At 37.4% G+C, this 23,432-nt stretch overlaps 1 protein-coding gene across 3 annotated transcripts; it reads right to left on the reverse strand.

Moving 5' to 3' along the window:
* Positions 1 to 643: 643 nt before the first annotated feature.
* rnft2 (ring finger protein, transmembrane 2) lies at positions 644 to 23,425 on the reverse strand. 3 transcript variants are annotated; one of them, XM_065250934.2, is made up of 11 exons: positions 23,286 to 23,425; positions 22,222 to 22,290; positions 21,043 to 21,416; positions 20,657 to 20,779; positions 19,604 to 19,680; positions 18,461 to 18,561; positions 17,993 to 18,146; positions 6,699 to 6,848; positions 5,760 to 5,825; positions 1,852 to 1,953; positions 644 to 1,733 (listed from the first exon to the last, which is right to left on the reverse strand). In XM_065250934.2, the coding sequence occupies exons 1-11, from the start codon at positions 23,381 to 23,383 to the stop codon at positions 1,599 to 1,601; spliced, it is 1,449 nt and encodes a 482-aa protein (XP_065107006.1). In that variant the 5' UTR covers positions 23,384 to 23,425; the 3' UTR covers positions 644 to 1,598. The 3 variants fall into 3 exon arrangements, with proteins under 3 accessions (XP_065107006.1, XP_065107007.1, XP_065107008.1); XM_065250935.2 differs by having other exon boundaries at positions 22,649 to 23,318; XM_065250936.2 differs by having other exon boundaries at positions 22,644 to 23,318.
* Positions 23,426 to 23,432: the final 7 nt, after the last annotated feature.

The raw sequence follows: 23,432 nt of genomic DNA on the forward strand, positions 1-23,432 counted from the left end.
TTTTATATTTACTATGTTCTTACCTCAACTTAGATTAATTAATACATCACTATCTTTTTTTTAATGCGTGCACTTTTAATCTTTGTACAGCGTGTCTTAAATGTGTTAGCATTTAGTCTAGCCCCATTCATTCCTATGGCTCCAAACAAAAGTTTTATTTTGTGCCACCATACTTACTCGTTTAACTACTTATGTAAAAGTCTTTAAATAGGGAAAACATGGAAGTGTTCAGTGTCTTCTAAATTCATTCCTGTTTGGATCCTAAGGAATGAATGGGGCTAGGCTAAATGCTAACACATTCACAATGTGCTGTACAAAGATTAAGTGCACGCATTGAAAAAAGATAGGTATATATTAATTCATCTAAGTTGAGGTAAGAACATAGTAAAATATTGAAAAAGTGTGGTGTTTTCCTTTAAAAAGCCTACATACTTTAAATAAGGTACAAAAGCTGTCAGTGGGGGAGTATCCTTTCAAAATGTACAGCTTTGTACCTATAGGGAGCATATTGTTATTGTAAAAGTACATATCTGTACCTAAACAGTCCTTATTATAATTTTTTATATTCTTGCCATCTTTATTTATAAAATTTTATAAGACACTTAAATTACTCATTCAAGAATAAAACAGAATGAAAACTATCAACTCTTTTAGTTCAGTGGTTCTCAAACTTTTTGGCGTGTGGCCCCCCTTGTGTAGGATGCATCCCTTTGTGCGCCCGCCCCCAAAAAATTATGACATAAAACAATATCAACCTTAAGATTTGAATTAAACAAAACATAGCAAGTTATACAATGCTGTTGGTTTGTAACTATATTATTATAAGGTTCGATTATTTATGATAAATGTATGTATTTTATGAAATGTCATAAAACTGGGGCACCATCTCCCCCCAGTTTGGGAACCACAGAGTTAGTTCAATTTAATTGCTTGATAAAAAACACATTATTAAACAGGAATTGAATATACAATTATATACCATGCTTTTAAACTGCGTTTGTAATTTTTAAAGAAATAGTTCACCCAAAAATGAAAATTCTGTCATCATTTTCTCACTCTCACGTTGTTCTTAATCTGTATGAATGTCTTTTTTTTATAAACACAGAATAAGATATTTTGATAAATGATGGTAAGCACACAGCTGATTGTACCCATTGACTTCCATAGTAGGAAAAACAAATATGATGGAATTCAATGGGTGCCGTCAACTGTGTGCTTACCATCATTTATCAAAATATATTCATCATTTATCAGGATACTTCCATCGTATTTGATTTTCCTACTATGGAAGTCAATGGTTACAGCAGCTGTGTGCTTACCATCATTTATCGCAGTACTTCCATAATATTTGTTTTCCTACTATGGAAGTCAATGGGTACTGTCAACTGTGTGCTTACCATCATTTCTTAAAATATCTTCTTTTGTGTTCATTACAAAAAAAGAAATTACAGATTAAAAAAAAACATGAGGATAAAAAAATGATGACAGAATTTTTATTTTTAGGTGAACTTTCTCTTTAACATTGATGGGAATGTTGGAATATTTTAGGCATGGTTACATGTTTAAAATGGATCACACCATCTTTGTTTTCTGACTGGTCAGTAGATTTGAAAGTGGGCAGATGTGGTCCCATCCTTCCAGTTACGAAGCGTTTCCACCACTGCTGACCGACAAAGTGGGCACGTTCTCTCACGGTCGAACCACAGACATAAGCACTCTTCACAGAACACGTGCTACAGAAGAAAAAGCACACATTTATGATGAGGTGGTGGTTAAAGAATTGGGCTGGTAACCAGTTCAAGTCTACTTGCAACAAAACATTTCGGTAATCCTGGTTTAAAAGTTTCTTACCTGACAATGCAGGGCAACTGGCTCTTTGAATTCGGCTTGGCAGATTGCACACACATCCCCTGCCTCATTGCACTGCTGAGTACTGGCTCTCGTACCATAACTCTGTAAAATGCACAACACACTGTATGATTCTTACTTTTACTGCCTTAATGCACATCACATTTGTGACCCTGGACCACAAAACCAGTCATAAGTCCCTATAGCCAACAATAAATTGTATGGGTCAAAATTGACAATTTTTTATGACAAAAATAATTTGGCTACTGAAAAGATCAAGTAAAGATCATGTTACATGAAGATATGTGTTGCTAAGAACTTTGTTTGGACAACTTTAAAAGGGACATTTCACAAAACTTTTTTAAGATGTAAAATAAACATTTGGTTTCTCCAGAGTACATGTTTTTGCTAATAATACCACATAGATAATTTATTATAGCATGTTAAAATTGACACTTTGTAGGTGTGAGCAAAAATGTGCCGTTTTGGGTGTGTCCTGTTAAATGCAAATGAGTTGATCTCTGCACTAAAAGGCAGTGCTGTGATTGGATAGTGCAGATTAAGAGGCGATATGTTCCCCTTCTGACATCACAGGGGAAGCCAAGTTTTAATGACCTTTTTTTTCATGCTTACAAACAATGGTTTACCAAAACTAGGGCCTAGTCCACAAGGACACGGGTATTTTTATAAACCTATTATGTAAAACCTATGCAAGGGTGAGGATTTTAAGAAGCGGCGGTTGCAGTGTTGTCGTGTAGACAGTAAAACCAGGGTTTTTGACTTGTGACATCACTTTTGTTAGGCTTCTGATTGGCCAAGGTGGCTATAGAGGGTTTTCACCGACGTCACGTTCTGGGCGGTAACCCGGATGTGCGGCCATTGTGGAGGCACTCGGTGTAAAGGACTGAATGGAGTACAATGGAGTATTGTGCGCTTTGGATACTTTAAGTGAATTTAGAGATGTCTAAACAACAGAAAACGCGTCTAAGATGCAAACGCATATAGGGAAGGACTTGTATTTAGAGAAATTACAATTTATAGGCGGTGCAGATCCCTACGGGTAAGCTCCCTGTTCTTGGATTGGTGACGACCCGGCGATTCTTCCTTCAGTTGCATCACGCCGAGCCCATTTTGTCAGTGTCAGCTTTATTTATATAGCAAATTTAAAATAGCAAGTGTGCTACCAAAGTGCTTTAAAATAAAAAAGGCACACAATAAAAGCAATAATTGTTTTTACCATATACTATTAAAAATATTATTACAATAGAAACTTGTTATAAGCAATTAAACACACTGGTATAAAGCCATTGCAGCACAAATTTTAGTTGTGTTTAAGTACATTTTGTGCATACGCTAAAAGTATACTTTTAAAAAGTACATATTAAATACTCTTTAAAGTGCCCATATTATAATAGCTTTTCCACAAGTTAAATAGGTGTATGAGTTCCATAAAGCATGTTTCAAAAGTTGTTTGCTCGAAATAGCTTGTAGGAAAAGATTGTTACCCATCTCTAGTAGCCTCTGTTTCAGGGCAGTTCAGATTGTGCCATTTTGAGCTAGTCTTACATATTTATGAGCTGCTGCTCCTTTGATCACGCCCCACTACTAACGTCATGTGCGCGTGCATAGTGATATTGTGAGCAGTACAGACCGTACTGTGTTATTATTTTATATATTATTATTATTAACGGTTTATGTTGCCAACAGACAAATCATGCAGAAAAGTATCACTAATAAGTACACTACAGGTGAAGAAACTCATGACACACAATGATTCCAGAGTAAATTGTGATGTTACGTTAGCAGTCACAACAATAAACTCGTTTTCCCTGGACAATGCTAACATATTCCCATTATAAAACATTTTCAAACGCATTATTTTCGCAAATTACAGAAATTAAGACCCGGCGGGGGATGTATACTGCTTGTGGACCGCGTGCTAATTGCTATAAGCTAGCGGGAGGTCCGGACCGTAACAGTTATTAGATGCTCGGGGGTTAGCCTCGTCAGAAAAGCCGGGGCGGTAAGGCCCGGTCTCGGTGTGTCAAACTCATCATGACACACAAAGATTCCAGCGTAAATTGTGATGTAGCAGTTTCAACAATAAACTCGTTTTCCCAGGACAATGCTAACATATTCCCGTTATAAAACATTTTCAAACGCATTATTATCACAAATTACAGAAATTAAGACCCGGCGGGGGATGTATACTGCTTGTGGACCGCGTGCTAATTGCTAGAAGCTAGCGGGAGGTCCGGACCGTAACAGTTATTAGATGCTCGGGGGTTAGCCTCGTCAGAAAAGCCGGGGCGGTAAGGCCCGGTCTCGGTTAGTTTGGCAAAACACTTTTAGTTTGGCAAAGCACTATTACTTAGTTCTTGTAGAATTGTAAAATAAAGCCGTTAAATATTTTTTTTTAACTTTCGAAACCACGCTGCAAACTATCTAGCCTGCAAAAATATCTATATAGCCTAACTTAAACAATTTTAACATCACTATACATTTAAAAGGTATAATTTACGGGATTAGCATCAATGTATGATCTCTGTTTTGAGATATAGATGCTCTAATGTTGTATTTTGTGACCGAAGATGACAACAGGCAAAATATAACGTGACTTCATACCTCTTTTTGTTGATATACAACGATCGCGAATCGAATCCAGTCTGTTTCAGATGTGTGAATGATCCATGAAAGTCCAATAAAATACATTCAATGACCATTTTTGTCCACAAATGCGTATAATCCGTGAAATATAGATACATAGTGACCGTCTGTGATAGTCTGTTGTTTACATCACATTTCGGTAACACACTGTATATAAGATTACTCCGGGTTCCAAAAACCACGCGTTAAAACTTTGCTTTTAAAAGTAGGCGGGAGTATAATCCATAATATCCATGGCTCTGATAATATCCAAATTGCTGTTATTTCCGTGAGACATGATAACAGCATAGAGGGTGTGACTGCTCTTTGCTCTCTAGCTACCTGGTGGGTGGAGACCTGCGAGTGGGGTGGTGGGCGGGAAAATTCAAACTGAATGTGACGAAACGGTTTGTTACGTCACAACGGAGCTGAGTTTTAACTAGCGCAATCTGAGACTCAAGGCAGAGGACATTCAGAAACCTGTATCTCACTCAAAACAGCATGGATGGATTTTTTTCCAAGTTTGTATGCGTGTGGGAGCATCAGAGACACAAATGAACACCCCAAAACCCAGAAAAAGTGAGTTTTTCATAATACGGGCACTTTAAATAAAGCACAACAAGTAGAAGCATACTTGTTTTATACTTTATGTACTTCAATCATATTTCTAATACAATACTATTTTCCTGAGCTTTGCCAACCACAAGCGCCTCCTCTGATAATTTCTTGCATTCCTTTCCCTGGTTTTTAATTACTTTTGAAATACGATAATATTCCAAATGTTTTTCTCGATCTGTCCTATTGGTACAACCTCAAACACGGCAGTAATTAACCATTTTCCTTGACGACGTTCGGGATATATATCAGTGCCTGTGCTCTGTTGTGATGCGGAGTGCCTCCAATATGGTGACCTCCGCTCTGATGACGCGTCGTGAAAACCCTCTATACGATTTGGGTTATATTGCCACCTGCTGGTGTGGCATGCTCTTGACAGCGCTTGATAGCATGTTTTTGGGGTTTTTTGTACGGAGATTTCTTTTAAACTGAGCATAAGTGGACAGGATTTTTAAAGTAAAAAAACTCTGGTCAAAAAAAACCAGGTATTCTTGCAAAAAATATATTTTCTAATAAAAAATGTCCACTGTTCTAAAATAGAGAAAATAATGATGCAGAATGAATACGTGTCTTTTGATTTCTTTTGTCTTTGTTTATTTAAATATAATGCTAAACATCCTCTATATGTCCAAGCAGGTAACTTCACTCACCTGTGAGCTGCAGAGAATAACACATGCTTTTCGAATGCCAGATATTCTTCCACAAAGATCAAACGACTGAAACAAAACAAAACAATGAACATTTTAATGGTGCCAAAGAATGCATTGAAATAATTTGTACATTTTTTCTATAATATCTACAAAGAAAATATGTGGTTTTATTAAGTGCAACAAATTATTCAGAAATGTTTTACATGTCCATTTACAACCCTAGGATTTGCTTTTAGAATAAAATGGTCTATTATTACCTTATTTTAAAGGGTCATGAATAATAATATTGAGCTCTGCTCTGATTGGCTGTTTCACAGAGCAGTTCAGCAGCTCTGTGTGTGTGTGTGTACACAGATCTTATGTTTGAGCCTGTATCAGAAGAAGATATGGAATTTGAATAATAATCAATTGTTTGGAGATTGTTATTGGACCTTTTGAGTTGTAAGTTTGGTGTTTTTTTAAGTATAGACCTGCAAAAAAGTCACTAGAAGAACTTCAACCTAAACACAAGCATATAGCATTAACTAGCATATAGCGCTAACCTTAGTCACATCTTGTTTATAGCATTGTAACAACTATGTACTTAATTTAATGTTGGGGCATACATCTCGACTGTAACGTCACAGTTATGTTGAGACTGGCCTGTTTTCCAGCAGTCTTTTGCATGCACAAGGTTTACATAACAATCGTGTTTGAGGCTCACATTATGTCATTACCATGAACAGAACTCTTATTAATTATCTATACCTAGGTAAATACAGTTTTACATTCTACGGCACCTTTAAATGCACATCCATATCTTAAGACCATTTTGTAAGCAAATAATCTTCATAATCATCTCTGAAGGAGATGAAAATTCTTCCTCTTTCTCGCCATCTTTTAAAAAGTAGTTTTTTAAAGCAAAGAAATATAAAATTGATATAAGATCAGATAAACTACCTTGCACAGACTATAGATGATAATCAGCATCGCCCCGAGGAAGTAACTGCTGGAAGGATCTTCGCCCATGATGTACTTGTACCACAGCTGGATGGGGACCAAAGCTCTGAAAAGCTGACTTAGCTCCTCTATCAACAGATAAAACTTTCCCTGTAGAGTCACAAACAGATGCAAATCTATGACCACCAGACATCATACATCTACAGACTGATCAAAAGACATAGAAGGGTTTAAATTTCACGAAGCGTTTCCTTCTTGCTGACTGTACTTTATGGTAGAGTAAGATAAACTTTAGCCTATTTGAGGATAATAGAAACTAAATTGTGACGATGATGATTAATTGTCTGTTTTATTGCTTTGACATTTAATTCTCACACATTTGTTTTTTTTTCATGAAATAATTTTCACATATTGTTGCTTTCCCACTTAAGCTGAAGGTATAGTAGGGTGCTTCCGCATACACGCGCCGTCCGCATGACGTCATTTTTGTAATCAGGAGGGTCCGAAATTTGAGATCGCACAGACCGCACGGACAGTGCGTGCACAACAGCGAATGGACGAAAAAAAATTGAGACAGGACACTGCTCTACAAACAATTACACAAAGGCAATAGACAGCATTTGCACACACACCATCGTCTTTTCTTCTTTTATTTTCACTTTTCGTCACCATGTTGTTTGATTCCTGTTTTTTGTTTTCGACTTTGTTTGCAATGGTGGTTCCGCTACTTTTCTTCATCTATCCTAAATCTTCTAATGTACTGTAAATCTCACGAATCAGGATTGGCCTGATAAGAGTAATAATTTGAATAAGAAATCAATGTATTGCGTATGTGTCATCCTCGTGGTTGGGTATACTTTGAAAGCTGCGCGGACGCACAAGGAAAAAAGTATACCCGGCCCATCATAGCTAACCGCTCCAGAGTTTTGGTTCAGAAAAAATCTAAAAAAATTTTTGCTTGGCCCTAATCCTCCTGGGTAAAATACAGTCAGCAGTGTTTAAATGCCTTTGTATATCGACTGTTTCCAAGATACTTTCAAGCTTTGCTAGCATAGATACACAAATATGAATGTGCGCGTCGCTCACCTGCGCTCCATGACCTAACGTCCTTTATTTTTGTCAGCTGTCAGTGAGAGGAGAGGAATATTTATAGTGTGTGGGGTTTTGTGTTCGAGAACCACTGCTTTAACGGTTGACGATTGTCTCCTTTTCCTGGAGGCGAAACTAGAGCGACCATATTGATCGTTGCGATCTCCCCCATTCATAGCAAAAGCAGTGACGCATCTTGCTAATATAAACAATCGTTGACACAGTCTTTGCTTAGCAAGCACCACTAATAAATCACACAATAACTATCTGATTCTGCAGCAGGCAGTCAAAATGCTCAGTTATGTAAAATTCTTGTAAGTAATCCAGCGTTGACAGCCAATCTTTTAAAAATATCTGTACAAAAAGAAAGATATTGAAGCACAGGATGACAGCACTGAAACAAACCACATATCCTTCCTCGAGCTGAACTGGAACCAATTCTCCACTCCATCTCATCTGTTGTTTCATTAACTGTGAACATCTCACCCTCAAGCTTTAAAGATGCTGTGGCATGGGGGGACATCTTTCTACCGAAAATGGCCACGGTCCAACACTCTGTGCTCTCCTGGCAATTACACTGCACAGCTAACAAAACTGGCAGGAACACGCTACACCTGCTACCAAAATAAAATGTAACCACCCAAAAGCTAATCATAACATTTTAAAAGTAGCGGGTGGCTGCAGAACTCGTCTGATTACAGTGTCAAAGAGCAACTTTCATAGCTTTCGTTCTAAGCTACGTCAGCCTTTAGTGCGACACAATGAAGCTACATTGATTCCATTACGCTAAAATGCATAGCTTATAGCTGTGAAGCGGAAATGTATTGATTGTGTCTGTTCACCTGCAATATAAACAGTGTTAGATGGCGCTCGCCAATGCCCTGGGGCCATAAACAGGTTGTGCTAATGTCATAATCTCTCATGCTTTCATTGAAGGAGGGACCCCAGCTATATCAAGAAGCGAACTATCAGTAATCACCTAACAACAACAAACTAAAACACCAAAAACATTGTGCAAACTCCCCTCACAAATGTAAAAAAAAATCTAGTTTTATATTTTTTAGTCATTTTGACTCAAATTATCATGCAATACCATTTAATGGACTACACATAGAATTCAGAAACGCTTGTTATTAGCGACACCGGTGGCTATTAACTCTTTCCCCGCCAGCGTTTTTTTTTTAAAAGTTGCCAGCCAAAGTTTAATGCTGTCCAGAAAATGTTCTTCTTTAAAGCAACACTATGTAGTTTTTTTTACCTTTAAATAATGTCTCTAAAATTATTTCAGTGATAGAACAACTTTTAACTGGACAAATTGTACTGTTGCTGCAACCTGAGCAGCCTCCTAGCTGCTACAAGCACACTCTGAAAGTGGCGGTGGAGGGTAGGAAACACAGCCCAGCCCCTCCCCCTGCCTGCAAAAGAGTGTCTGATACCAGGCACTATTGCGCTTTTCAACCACATGGGGGAGCTGTAAGTCATTTTTACATGGAAACTACATAGTGTTGCTTTAAATATATAAACATTAGGGATGGGAAGATTACTGGTTTTATGATTAACCACGATAAAGTGTCCTGACGGTTAGTATTGTCATTTAAAATTTAATTATCATTACAACCGTGATTGATTACCATGATTTAGAAAACTCGCTGTAAATCCTGTCCAGCTAGAATCAGTTTGACGCAGGCGCGCACATGCAACATAGTTTTTTGCACAAGAAGGCATTTAAGGGATAATGTATTCATTCACAGTAAACTTATTAGACAGATTTATTTATTTTTTTACCAAAGAAATAATTTCAGGAACATGAAATATTAAATTGTGATTTTCAAAAATAAAACTTTTAAAAAAATGTTTTCAGTGTGTGTATCAGTTCTTTTTGAACATTTCCATCTCATTTTAACAAAACCATGATAATATTGATAACCATGATAACTTTGGTCACTATAATCATGATATGAAATTTTCATACCGTCCCATCCCTAACATACAATATATCAAATTAAAGAACAGACCCTCTGCTTTCAAACCAAAAAAACATTTCATCCTACCTTCATTAGTTCTCTTTTTATTACCTCTCAAATATGGGTAGGTTTCTTCAAAAACACCACATTTTGATCATTTCATTTTTGTGAAGGACTTTTGTGAAGGTTAGTTTTCCTTAGGGCGATAGTTCCGGGTTTTATAAGTTGGGGTAGAGCGCTACCTGGTGGATAATAGCGGTATTACGGATTGCCGGAAATACCCGTCATTGGCAGGGAAGCGTTTTCTCTTAATTGACGAGTTAACTCGTCAATGGTGGGGAAAGAGTTAAGTGAATTACAGCTGGCAACTTACTGCTCATGTTTTAGCTAGAAGTGTAGTTTCGTTTTTATGCATATGCGAGGGTCCACATACAGTGCACATGATGCAAATTTCATCATCAGAATAGGTCACGCATTTTGCCGCAATGCGTTAAACGTGTACACGTACGAGTCAAATAAACGATGCTTTGCAAGGCTGTGGGTTTGACTGTGCATGTACGGTCATGTACATGGTAAAAAAAACTATACTCCTTTAAACGTTTCGACGCGAGCAAGCCTCGGACAGTGACTGAACGTGATATACATACAACATAATGTTGACATATATGCGAGCATAAATGTCACATCCTTCTTTTAACATAAAAAAGGCTTTCATAGACAACCTACGAATTTGGGAAAGGTCACTTTTGTACTTTTTGTTACAAGCCATTCACATGCTGCAGCTGGCAATGAAAAATGGTAAAAATTTCTACATATAATTCCTCTAAATTAAAATCTAAATGCATTTAAGGCAACTAAGGTTAGTTCACACTCACCTGTGCTTGCTTGCTAACTAACTAAAGGGCCGTTCACACTATGGATGCTAATGATAATGTTTTAGAAATCGTTATGAATTTAGGAGAATAGTGGAGTTCACAACACAACTGATAACAATATGGAGGAACGATATCGTTGGGATTAGTTTCAGAGGGATTTTTTTTCAGCTGATCAACGATAAAACATACTGCCGAATACATCAGATTCCTGAATGTTGTTATGGTGCATTCACACCAGCCGCGGTAAAGGCGGCAAAAATGCGCTATTCACACGTAGTTGGACGCTTGAACAATTGAGTTTAGTTGCTTCATTTTTGCATGAAATCCGCACCTGAAATTCTAATCATTCGAGACTAGAGAGGCTTCTGCGTCTCTTGCTTCCTGTAATCACGTCACTACTACAGCAAGGTCCTGATTGGTTAACGCGGCGCGGAAATCTGCCGAAGTTCAGAATTTTCAACTCACGCGTTTCCCGTGGCAACGCTCAATTTGCTCGGAACGCGCCATTCAGATTCCCAATCGCGTCTTTGCATTGACTAAACATGTAAATCACTCACGCTTGCCCCCTCTACTACGTCTGGTGTGAACCCTGCATTAGGCTATTGTTGATTGCAGCGCAGGTTTTAATGCCCAAATTAAAGATTGTCGGGAAATGGTATACATGTTGATGTAACACTTTAAAAAGTATGAGAAAGCCAACGACGAGCACAACTTCAGCCTTCAGAGAGAGCATTACGCTGTAGCAGTCAGATTTTAGAGAAAAGTTATTCGCTATTGAAAAGCAAACACAGCTCATTTACATCCATTTTTGTAACTGTAACACTACAGTGAAAAAGTTCAGAATACACATAACATTATTATTGTGTACGCCAATGTGGTTATAGTTATCATCATAGTATGAAAGTTCGTAAAATTTTGATTAACATCATAAGTGAGATATAGTCAGAAAAGCTAGTCAAGGTATCAATACTGGGTCACATCTAGACAATCATCTTGTGAAACTCCAACTAAATTAGTCTAAAGTTCTAATCACCCACATCAGATGCTGACTGCCTGATGCTGGCCACAGCACAAGATGCATAATGACTTGTTGGACTCCACCTGACAGCGATTAATCACCCTGTTGGGTAGCTTGCTAGCTGACTGACAGAGATCTGTAACCTCCATACGCAAGCAATTCATCTTAGCCAGAATCCCTGCGGTCATGTGCTTGCTCACACCTAGCCATTAGAAAACTGGAGCTGGAATCCATCCAGCTATTGAAACAACATCATGGGGGAGCGGCGCATTTCCTCTTAGTACTAACAACTGTGTGTGTGACTTTGAAAAAATAATGAAGAAAATAATTATCCAACACTTAAGGAGGTCCTCGGGTGTGAAACTGTTGTCGTTGGCGGGTTTAGCAAACGTTTTTATAGGCATAGCGCTGCGTTGCTGGTTTGAAATCGGCCTTTGTTGTTTACCGATCATATTTTCACTATCGTTTTCTATCCATTAAATGCTGCCTTCAAAGACAATTGAAAGATTATCTCAAATCACATTGTTACAATTAGTAATGAAAAATGGAGTTTTCTTTTAAATCTGACTTTCCCATTATTTTTATTGGGAGCTCAGGAAGGATCAAATACATTAAGCTTAATTTATTTATCATATGTAGACTTGGTGCTTCATATGATACCACTACAAAGTGTTTTGTCTTAGTCAAAAACTGAAAAATTACATTGATGCATTTGCTAAATGCTTTTATCCAGAGCAACTAACAATTGTGTCGGTCTCTAATTGCTATCACGAGATAAAAACAATTGATAAAAACAACAGACAATAATCTGGGGCCTCGTTTATAAAATGTTGTGTATAAACGTCCTAAATTTGATCTTATGGTAATTTCTCTAAAACGAATACATATGTGCGTCATAGAACGAATGTACACACACAAAAAACATACGTACGCTTCACTTTCAGATGTGAAATCTATTAATCGCAAATGATCTTGAAACTGCGCAGCTGAAGAGTTTCAGATCTTCACTATTAAAGGGAAGCTACTATCCGTCGGTCTTAGTACACAATGTAACTACAGAAGAGTCAAGTTTTAAATAGAAATAATATCGAAAATCTTTGGTTATTTTTTAGCGCGATGCTAATGGTCTAATCATATTCAATGGATTATGCTAAGCTATGCTAAAAATGGTAGGCTACTGGCAGACCCGGAGATCAACTGAATGGATTCCAAAACGGTAAAAATGAGAAATGGAAAATGAGAATATTTTCAAAAAAAGTTTAGTGTCCCTTTAAACAGTGCCTAATTTTCCAAAACCTGCAGCAATCGGACAAGAAAAGGTGCATATGTCTTCTCAGAGCCTGACAAGGTGCGAAGCACTTTTCAATGTCAAAAACCATTTTAGAAATATGAACATTGACATACGATCAAATCTGTGCATACACACGCTTTATAGACGGTTTCGGCAGTAACAACATAAACAAATGGCTTTCGTAGAACAAAGATAACTTCTGGTAAACTTCCGCAAAGAATCAATAACAACAGCATCCTTTTATGCAGGGTTCACACCAGATGCAGTAGACGCAGCAAGCGCGAGTGATTTACATGTTAAGTCAATGCAAAGACGCGATTAGGCATCCTGCGGCGCGGTACACGCAGTAAGCGCGGAGCGAATGGCGCCTTCCGCGCAAATTGAGCGTTGCCGCAGGAAACGTGCGAGTTGAAAAATCTGAACTTCTGCAGAATTCCGCGCCCGCATTAACCAATCAGGACCTTGCTGTTGTAGTGACGTAATTATAGGAAGCAAGCGGAGTGGCGGGGTCTCAGTGGAGTCGCAGAAGCACCTCCCATGAAGCGAAATTCTGTGAATTTCCACGTGAATGTCTCGAATGACTAGAATTTCACACGCGGCTTTCATGTGCGAATGAAGCGAGTGAACTTAAATGTTCAAGCGTCCAACTACGCGCGAATAGCGCGTTTTTGCCGCCTCTACCGCGGCTGGTGGGAATTCAACAAGAGTAGTGTATTTCTGATAACAAGCAAAAGAAACAAGTCTTCCCTCGTTTTTTAGGAATCCAAAACTTTTGTTATTTTCAAGGTATTTGTTACAGAGTTCAGTTTAGCCACTAACTAGCCAGAACATTTAACAAACAGACACCAGATGTTCAGTTACGTCCAGACGCGTAACCGCCAAAACACACGTGCGTATGGCCGTACTATCACATTTTTGCAGAGGTGCGTGTCAGACTACGCATAGCCTATGGCGTAAAACCAACGCTGGACCATAAATTGCGTTAAGAAACGTTCAGTTAAAAAAACTGAATTATGGGTATCGTATCATCTGTATTAATTAATTAGTAAATATTCGAATATCTGTATTGGCACAGAATTTTTGTATTGGTAGATCCCTACTATTTTTTTCATTACTTGGCTGGTGCTGCGTCTTATAGTCAGGTGCGACTTGTAAGTCAGTATGAATTGACATTTATGACATCATTACCGTCACAAGCCGCAAGAGTCCGCTATATGCTGCTCCTGTATTTATGTAATTCAATGGATTCAGTGATGCGGAATGACGAGTCTGCGAACTTCACGCTAGTTGGCTTGTTCGGTTAATTTAGCCTATTCAACCTACCAGGTAAGTTCTGTATGCTATGGTTTATCATTTAAATAACTGATAATATTACTTTAACGTACAGACATATATTCAGGCTGCTGTTCTGTCTGCTGTTGGTTAGTTGAATAACTTGCCTTTCCAGATTAAATGTCTGTTCTTCGGCTTGGATTTTGTGAAATAATTTTCTAAATAAACGCGACGTATAGTCCACTGCGACTTATATATGTTATTTTGTCTTAATGACGCATTTTTGAATGATGCAGCTTATAGTCCGGAAAATACGGTAATTCCAACTATCCCTTTTTCATTAGTATGTGTGTTACCTGGGATCAAACCCATGACCTTTGCACAGATAATGCAATGCTCTACCAATTGAACAAAAATCACTTGATCATAATTCACTTCGACTACGGCTTTTTAGGAGGACTATAATGCAATGCAAACCCTGAATGCACTGTAACTAGGTCTGTCAAAACACTTTATCAAAACCAAATAATATCAACAATTATATCTCAATCTAATAAATAATGTACTATTCTACTAGGTTTTATAACATAGCTATTGCTTCTAGTACGACCCACTGAATGTCCTTCAATGTATGTGCGCTGAATTGTTATGGACATTGTGATTTCATACAGACATGCACAGGCTTGTTGTTGTTGCGATTATGCAAGAGGTTACACAGTCACATACGGGCGCACGTGCATGTGTTGTGATTCTGTAGTTGTGGTGATACTGGGCAAGGAAAATCAGCGGAAAGCTTGACACATTGACCATGACATCATTCCCTGAGAGTGTGCCACCTGGGCACGGTACACGAGGTGGAAAGTGCACACTTGTGTGCGTGTTTGGCTTTGGTGGGGCGGGTGAGGAGATGATTGGGGGTTGAAGATAATAGCTGGATGTGTAATGTGGAGAGAAACGGCGGTGAGTTCCTGGAACAGATCTTCAGAGCAACAGAAACCGTGTGCAAGTTTTGATATCCTGGCAGATAGAGAACAAAGTGTGCATTTGATTTTAAGCAAATGCTTGGAGGGGGCTGTGCATATTTAATTCAGCCAGGTATCAAAAAAGTGCAATGCGTTTACAAACCAGTACAGTTTACAGTAATACACTAACTAATAAAATGTAATTGTGTATGTGTGTGCATGTATGTGTGTGAGTCCCACAGAGAGATGACCTCATTCCGGCCCCAGTGGGCCAATGAGCTCACACGCTCCCTTCCAAGCAGCCAATCATGTAGGCAGGGTGACACTGCTCATTATTAGGTTTACTTGCCAGTTGTACCCAGTTTAAACTGGTGCTTGGCTTTGGTATCTTTGTTGTTCGGTAGCACAGTTGGAACAGCACTGCGTCAGCATCACAAAAGGTCATGGGTTCAATACAAGGGAATGCACAAAATATTAAATTGTATAGCTTGAAAGTCACTTTGGATAATAGTGTAGGTTTAATGCATTAATGTAAAGTGTCATCTCATCACACTTTATTTTTAAAATGAAACACACACACATATTTAACATATTAGCAGATTTTGGGACAAATTTACTAACAGCTTGCATACATGCTTCTTAAAAAAAACCTATAAAAACTACTGTTAAGATTTTATAGATATGAAGTGAAAAATTAGCACTGAAAAGGCATGGACACGGGTTGTTTTTGCGACTGACCTTAACTCTTTACCCGTCATTGATGAGTTATCATATGCATGAAAAAAAACGTGTCCCTGATGTGTTTTTATGTTAATCTGTAATACTGCGATTATCCACTAGATGGCTAATTTATAAAAAAAACTTAAGCAAAAAAATGATTTACAAATTTTAAACTCTGTATGTTTTTATAATGGTTCTGAATCTGATATCTAACAAAATTCCTTCACAAAAAAAAAACAATTATTTCAGCTTTTTGCTAAAAAAATATATTTTTAAGAAAAATACCCATATTTAAGAGTTCATAAGAAGAGACAAAAATATAGATAGGATGAAAAGTTTTTTCCCGTTTTGGTTGTTTGAAAGCAAAGGGTCTGTTCTTTCATTTGATATATTTGTATGTTTATATATTTTTAGAAGAAAATTTTCCTGAAAGGCATTTTGTGAAACTTTTGTGAAAATCACAAAAAAATACTGGTGGGCAACTTAAAAAAAAAGGTTGGTGGGAAATGAGTTAATGTAGAGTTTGACAGATTCATCTGCTTTGCCGATTAATCGGTAGGGCTGTGTATCGATTCAGATGTTCCAGATCGATTCGATTTCGATTCACATGCTGTCGAATCGGTTCGGTTTCGATTCGGTTTCCATTTACAATTCTCGGGTCGCTTTTTATACTCAATTCTCGATTCAACAAAAGTTTGCGATTTACAAGCTACCAAAGCGGTTCGGTTTTGATTCTCAATTAGGTTTCCGATTCTCTTGTCGATTTTTCTACTCAATTCTCGATTCAAGTGGGTAATTAATAAAAAGAAATTAAAAGCCACAACACTATCGTCGTCGCCTTGCTTGCGAAATCTAAAATGCTTCCATACCTCTGACTTTTTATGTGAAGGTGGCATCAACGTCAACGAAGCCATTTTAAGCATTGAAAGAATGACAGGCTCGCATCTCGCTCCTTGGTAACATCGCGCAAGGCAAAAAAGAGGGTGACATCTAGTGAAGAAGACTAGCAATTAGATTAGCGTTAATCTTATGTTCAATGTTTGCCGAATTAAATAAATAAAAAAACGATTCGTGGCCTTCGTGGAATCGATTTTGAATCGACAATGTAAAAAACCTGATTAATCGGAAAAAAAAAAAATTCTCCAGCCCTATTAATCGTCACCGATAGTTCGTTGATGAAACAATCGGCTATCTGCAAAAATCCATGGCAATAGTTATTTCAAGTAGCGTCGGTTGCTGGGGTTATATGGAGTGAATATAGCAGCTAAGAAGGGTCCACTATCATCGTATATTGCAAGAACACATTGTCTTTGTTTAGTACTGTATTTTTATTACTTTTTTAATAAATATTAACACACTTTCACTTTAATGTTATGTTTTTTTTATGCAGCATCCATCTGTAATAATGAGTTATCGTCAAGAATGGACAAAGTTATCGTATCGTTAAAATCCACTATATAGACCTCTAGACTTTAGTAAGTGTTTCCCTTTTAGAAACAAAATTTATGAGAGGCGTATGTAAATGAAACATGCAATGCAATTTACTAAGGTTTGCGGCCGTGAATTCACTGATATTTGCGGCAATATTTAATGGCTAAAAGTCTGTCTTAAACCCTACGCTACCTTGCACTGCTCTCTGTAGATTGCGTTGATCATTATGGACACAAGATTTTGCGGCTGACGGACGAAGACTATAGGCGCTTGCCACTTTTTTCTAGCTGAGCGCTTTGGTTTCTATGATACTTCTCTTTTGTTTATCAGTCGTTGAATGGTGCGCTGGTTGTTGTGATGTTTGTCCTGCCCTGACTGAGAAGTGACTTTGAAGAGCTGAGCTTTTCACCAAAAAATTTTTACAACCCCAACTGCTGCGCTTTCATTGGAAACAATTGAAAACATACGTAAATGCTTTGGTGTACATGTTACCTTAACATGTGCATTATCACTAAATCACCTCCCAAAATTTCCCCTCCCACCGGTGCTCTTTCGTGATAACTTGTCTTGTTTAGTAAATGAGTGGAATAAAGCTACCGTGATGATTAATCGGTCAATAGTTGAGCATTATCAATTAGTAATGCAAAGCAGCAACATGATAAATTGTCTTACCCTTGACTTGAAAGCGAGAATCATTTTGGGCAGAAACAGTATCAGGCATTTGAGCTCGATGGTGAAATATTTCAGCACAAAATCTGTTATTCCAACAGCCCAGATCAGGTCAAAGAAATTAAAACTGTTGATATTCGGCTTGGCAAAAATAAGGCTGAAGGGGAAAAGTGATAATATTCATTCATTATAGTATTATATCCTCAGAATATAGAGAAATAATAAGAAAATAAACTGAAATTAGAATAAAAGCAGAGGCAACTTAAAAGTTAAAAAAATGAAAAATAATGAAGAACTAAATACTCACAAATGCTGATATACACAAACAAAAAATGAGACATCAGTCTGAAAATGACAACATATGGGGTAAATAGACGAATGTGGTTCACATATATAAAGAAAAAATAGATGTCATTGGTATGATAAAATAATGAATGTTTGATGCATGTGATCTTATAAATGTCAATGTACCTCTTGTGAAGTTGTTCAGGGCTGAAAGTATAGTACAGATAAGCAATGTTGCCAGCAAGAAAGATCATAATCCAGAAAGTTGTAAACACAGACCTCTCCTCCTGGAAAACACATCCAAACACAATGGGACGTATCAAACACTTATCTATGGTATTAACAGAAATTGGTTATTATCCTTCGCTTTGATAGACAGAAACCATCCTGCTCCATTTTTACCCATTAGCAAAGCATTGACATGCTTGGTATCTGGATAAGACTTCACTATAAAGTTGTATTCATAAAGATTAGTTAATGCATTAGCTAACAATAAACAATGTATTTTTTTCAGCACTCAGTAAAACTTGAAAATGTTAGTTAATATGGGATCAATTTTACATTATGCATTAGGGGTTTTCATACTTATTGTCAGTCGAACCGCGTTGACCTAAATTATTTACTTGAAGTACCCCCTGAGATTTTACAGTAAGTAAATACACACAATTGTAAAAGTAAATACTGACTATTAACTTTAAAAACTTTTCTTTTTCATCCAAGTTTTTTTTATATTTACATAGTTACCTTCATCTGGTAATTTTCTTTTATTGGTACATAAAACGTATCTGTCCATTTTGCATGAGTTCTCAGTTTTCTGATATATTGTAGTGTTGTGGTCACATATAATATATATATTTTTGTTTGTTAGTAAGTGTTTTATTTTTTTATTACCCCTGCAATTCCCACATAAACCACAAGGGGTTCACAATAACTTGCCATATCAGATACAACTTTTAATTAAACATTTTTTTTAATATATGTTGAAATTAACATTAAGATTAAAATTGATGTAGATGTATACTTCATTGTGAGTTCAAGTTAACTACTGTAGTAAAACCTTGATGTAAAATGTTACCGGTATCTTTAGTGTGACATTAATGTCATTATAAAAATGTTCTTGAATCTCTTTTTGCAATACAATAAAAACAACAGGCACTGCAGTACTGCCATTGCCATCTGGCATCTCAGTTTAATAAACAATTTTTCATAAATTATTTAATAAACTGAAATGTCCGTACTTGTCTTTCTCACTGTCTACTGTAAATAAAGGTTACTTTAAAACTTGTTTTTAATATGATAGAAACGAAGTATAAAACAGAAAATTCTTACCCGCAGCGCAACCTGGTGCTTCAGGGTCGAGTTAGCAAACGCAAATGTGCTGATCATTCCAATGCAAATGGCAATCCCTGAAATACATTGAAAATCACTTTACAACACCTTGCAATTTATGCATTACTTTTGTTCATTTAAAATATGATTTCATCCATAGCAACTTACAAATGAGAGAGCATCTACTGACAAAAATCTACTAGAAAGATTACTGTTGTGCAATGGTATTATTTCAATAAAGGATAATGTAAAGACAGCAGGTTGTAATCGCAGAAATAAGCTCGACAGTGTGATCACTATTGTGGGTCTTGTATCACACTGAAGGGGCTTATGTCTGTACATTATCTTGCTTATTAAACAGCTCATTTACCTCATAAGTAAGGTGAGGAACATTAAATATTGATTTAAAATATTTAAATATTTGATTTGCTCATTTTTAACGAATGCAGACCTTCCACAAGGAAATCCTGTTTATTTTCGATAAGACAAGACGTTTAAATGTCACAAACACAGTATTTGGTTTAATCATTTGTAAATACTGTTCCTGTCCAAATGATTTGGGGCATGCGAATACCGTGTGTTAGTTTCAGGCGTTTTTAATCTCGGAATAACATACCTTGGAATGCCACAGCTGGTCAATCAAAATCAAGCATTTTAGTGTAATAGCCATATAATAAACTTTATCCCAGGAATAAACCCAGCCGTTGGGTTAAATTAACTCAGAAAACATTTATATTAACCCAACAATAGGTTAAAACAACCCAGCATAGATTAAATTACAACCTAACAGCTCTGGTTAATCCCTTTTTGACCCAACACTGGGTTGAAAATAACCCAGTTTTATAGAAATGTATAGAAATATTTAGCAGTGATATCTGATCAGTTTGTGGGCTCCCTTATAATGGAACACCATTTGGCTTTGAATGTTGCATGATTGCATGCCCGTAGGCTTGATTTTATGCAAGATGTAGCTGAAATAGCCAAAAACTCATTAATCAACAGGGGGTGTACACATATTTTTGGTCATACAATGTGCAATTTTGTAGACATTACCAAGCTTGTGCTGGAAGCAGACTTTAGTGAGGAGAATGAGGATGAATGGAAATCCTCTCTGTAGCCACGTGACCACAGATTTAAGTTCAGAGAAAGCAGGGGCAGGGGTGGAGGTATCATCTCCTAACAGGACATCATCAAACAACCAGTTATAAGAGAGATGTTTCAAAACTTACATTTAATGTTTTACTGAGATAAATGTTTTTTATTATTATTACCATGACATATGATTTGGTTTCTTATAGCCACTGTTAGAAAGTTAGATACGCACTAAAAGCAATTTTTTTTGTTAATGTTATTTATGAGGCAGGCAAACATGAAACAAAATAAATCTGTAAAACAACAAAATATACAAGAAAATCTAAAACAAAAAACTAATTTCTCACCCCCATCGTCTCTACTCCCATGCCTCTCAGAAGAGGTGGCCACATGCAGGAGAGAGGAGCGGTGTTGGCCGGAGTGATGATGATGGTGATGATGATGATGATGCTGAGGAGGCCGAGGAAGATAAGGTGGGTTTTCGGTCCGATGAGAGCCTTCATCCCTGGATGAAGATGCCATCTGGATAAAGACATCTGGGGGAGAGCCAAGAACAATCCCAGCAGCCTGGAAGGGAGTCGAAGACACGTTTCCAGCAGAGACTCCCACCAGTCCAGAGAAGAGCTGCTGATGAGGGGATGTAGGAGAGTTTGGCTTTAAACAGTCAAACACCCCTCCTTCATCGAGACTACTCTCAGAACCGAGAGTTTGACTCCTGTTCCTGCAAAAGCAAACGAGAGAACAAAAAAATCAAGTCAAGCTATTTTCAAACTAATCACTGACATCTTAATCCAAGATTAATGCTAATAATGACTTTAACATGTTTCATGATTTTTTTTATAAGTATGCAGTGTCATAGGTACATCTTTGACGTTTATAACAAACCAACCATTTGAAAATCAGTAGAAAATTATGCAAGTTATGGTCATTTAAAAGTACATGCACCATTAAAACACAATGCTAAGAGTGAGCGAGTGCCCTGTGGTAAGATGGCCACCAAATGCAGGCGTTCCATTCAATTGGCCAGCAATGCGGGTGAGACATCTAGCCTTTATTATACATATCTATGCATATAAATACCAGTAACGTATCATGTAAATGAGACAACCATCTCAGACCAGTGTAAATTTCCATGTTGGTGTGTACTGGTTTATCCTGGTTAGGTGTTAATCTATCTGTTTAGCAGAAAACCCTAGCACATTGAGTCTTGCTTGTAAGTAAGCCATTTCAAAATCTTAAATGCTGGTTGTTTCAGCTAGGCAGGAATTAAATAAATCCTAAAATTTCTACCCAGAAGTCAGGAACCCCGTTCCTAAAGAACCACAGTGTTGCACATAAGTGGTCAACCGCAACCAATGTTTTTTTTTGGGGGGGGGTCTAATATGCTTCAAGGTCAATAAAGATGCCTAGCTTCATAGATAAGGTAGGTAAAATGATCTCTTATGTCAAATCTTTAATATGAATATCTAAAATATCTACATATCTATCTATCTATCTATCCAATATACATATGATTAAAATGAAACCTTTCTGGAGGCATGCCCTCTGTGTTGCTGCTGTGACGTCTTTGCATGGCACCCACTTTATCTCCAAAACTGAAAAAAAAAAAAAAAAAACATACAGTCAGCAAATATCAAACACTTGCATGCCTGTCCTTGTTCATTGCAAGTTTCATAAATAAATAAATAAATATTTTGTGAAACACTGACATCCTCTTGAAATAAACTAACGCCTGGCATCAAGCATTTCAATCTTACAAAAATAAATACAATCAAATTCAGTAGGAATCATGTCTATAAAGTTGACGTTTTGAAAATAAAAATGCTTTTCATCTACTCAGGGGTGCACAGCATAATAAAATATGATTGAACCGCTAGTTCTTGAGTGAGCATTTTTCTCGAGCACGAAAACCCCTCAGATGTCTTTAAAATGAGCGATATTATCTTACCTTACCTCATGGCCTAAAACACGTAACAAAAATATAACATTTTATAGATGTTATCCTCAAATCTATTCAGCAAACACCAGCAACGGTATGATAATAAACTGACTGAGCGCAGACCGGAAGCAACCCGGGCTGTTTCCGGAAGTGCACGCGCACGACAACCAATCACGACGCGCCGTTACCCCGCATTTCCGCGTACAGAGAGCTGTTGTTGTTCTTCATTTCTGCAAAAAATACACTTTGCACACTTTAACCGTCTAAACATTAATCTCGCAATCGTGAGTATCGTATTAAATTAACACCGCGCACATTTCTCGATCGGTTTAATCGGTCGATAATCACAGACCGGGTTTATGTTACTGCAGCCGGATCTGTCAGTTAGACGTCTTAAATTTGTTTATAACCAGTTATCGTGCATTGGATGCATAAATGTTGCTAAAACGTACTCAATCTGTCCGAAAATCGTACGCAACCGATCCGTTTTGTCGGCCTATGGTGCATAACGGCAGTCCGTAACGGCTCGTTTTAATTGATGATTGTCAGAAAGCAAGTGATAGCGGTGCGCGTGATGTTTTGGTAAGCGGATCAAGTGGATCTTTTGATCTGAGATCACCTGTGCTGATTATTTAGTTTGATCACATCTACCTGGATCTCGTGCACATCCAGAAGAAAGCCTCCATGGTGTTGCGCCGGTTGTTACGCAAGCGTTGGGTTCTGGGGGTCGTGTTCGGATTGTCTCTCATCTACTTCCTCACTAGCACCCTTAAGCAGGTACTGTCTGTTCCTACATCA

This window comes from Paramisgurnus dabryanus, chromosome 5 (assembly GCF_030506205.2).
Source record: "Paramisgurnus dabryanus chromosome 5, PD_genome_1.1, whole genome shotgun sequence".
Taxonomy (NCBI): domain Eukaryota; kingdom Metazoa; phylum Chordata; class Actinopteri; order Cypriniformes; family Cobitidae; genus Paramisgurnus; species Paramisgurnus dabryanus.

What these genes read in the sequence shown, in the direction of transcription:
- rnft2 (XM_065250934.2), bottom strand. Translation starts at nt 23,383, where the DNA reads ATGAGAGACAATCCGAACACGACCCCCAGAACCCAACGCTTGCGTAAC. An exon ending in TCATCTATAGTCTGTGCAAG is followed by an intron (nt 5,826 to 6,698) that starts GTAGTTTATCTG and finishes GTTTTGTTTCAG; the next exon opens with TCGTTTGATCTTTGTGGAAG. An exon ending in CAGTTGCCCTGCATTGTCAG is followed by an intron (nt 1,734 to 1,851) that starts GTAAGAAACTTT and finishes TTTCTTCTGTAG; the next exon opens with CACGTGTTCTGTGAAGAGTG.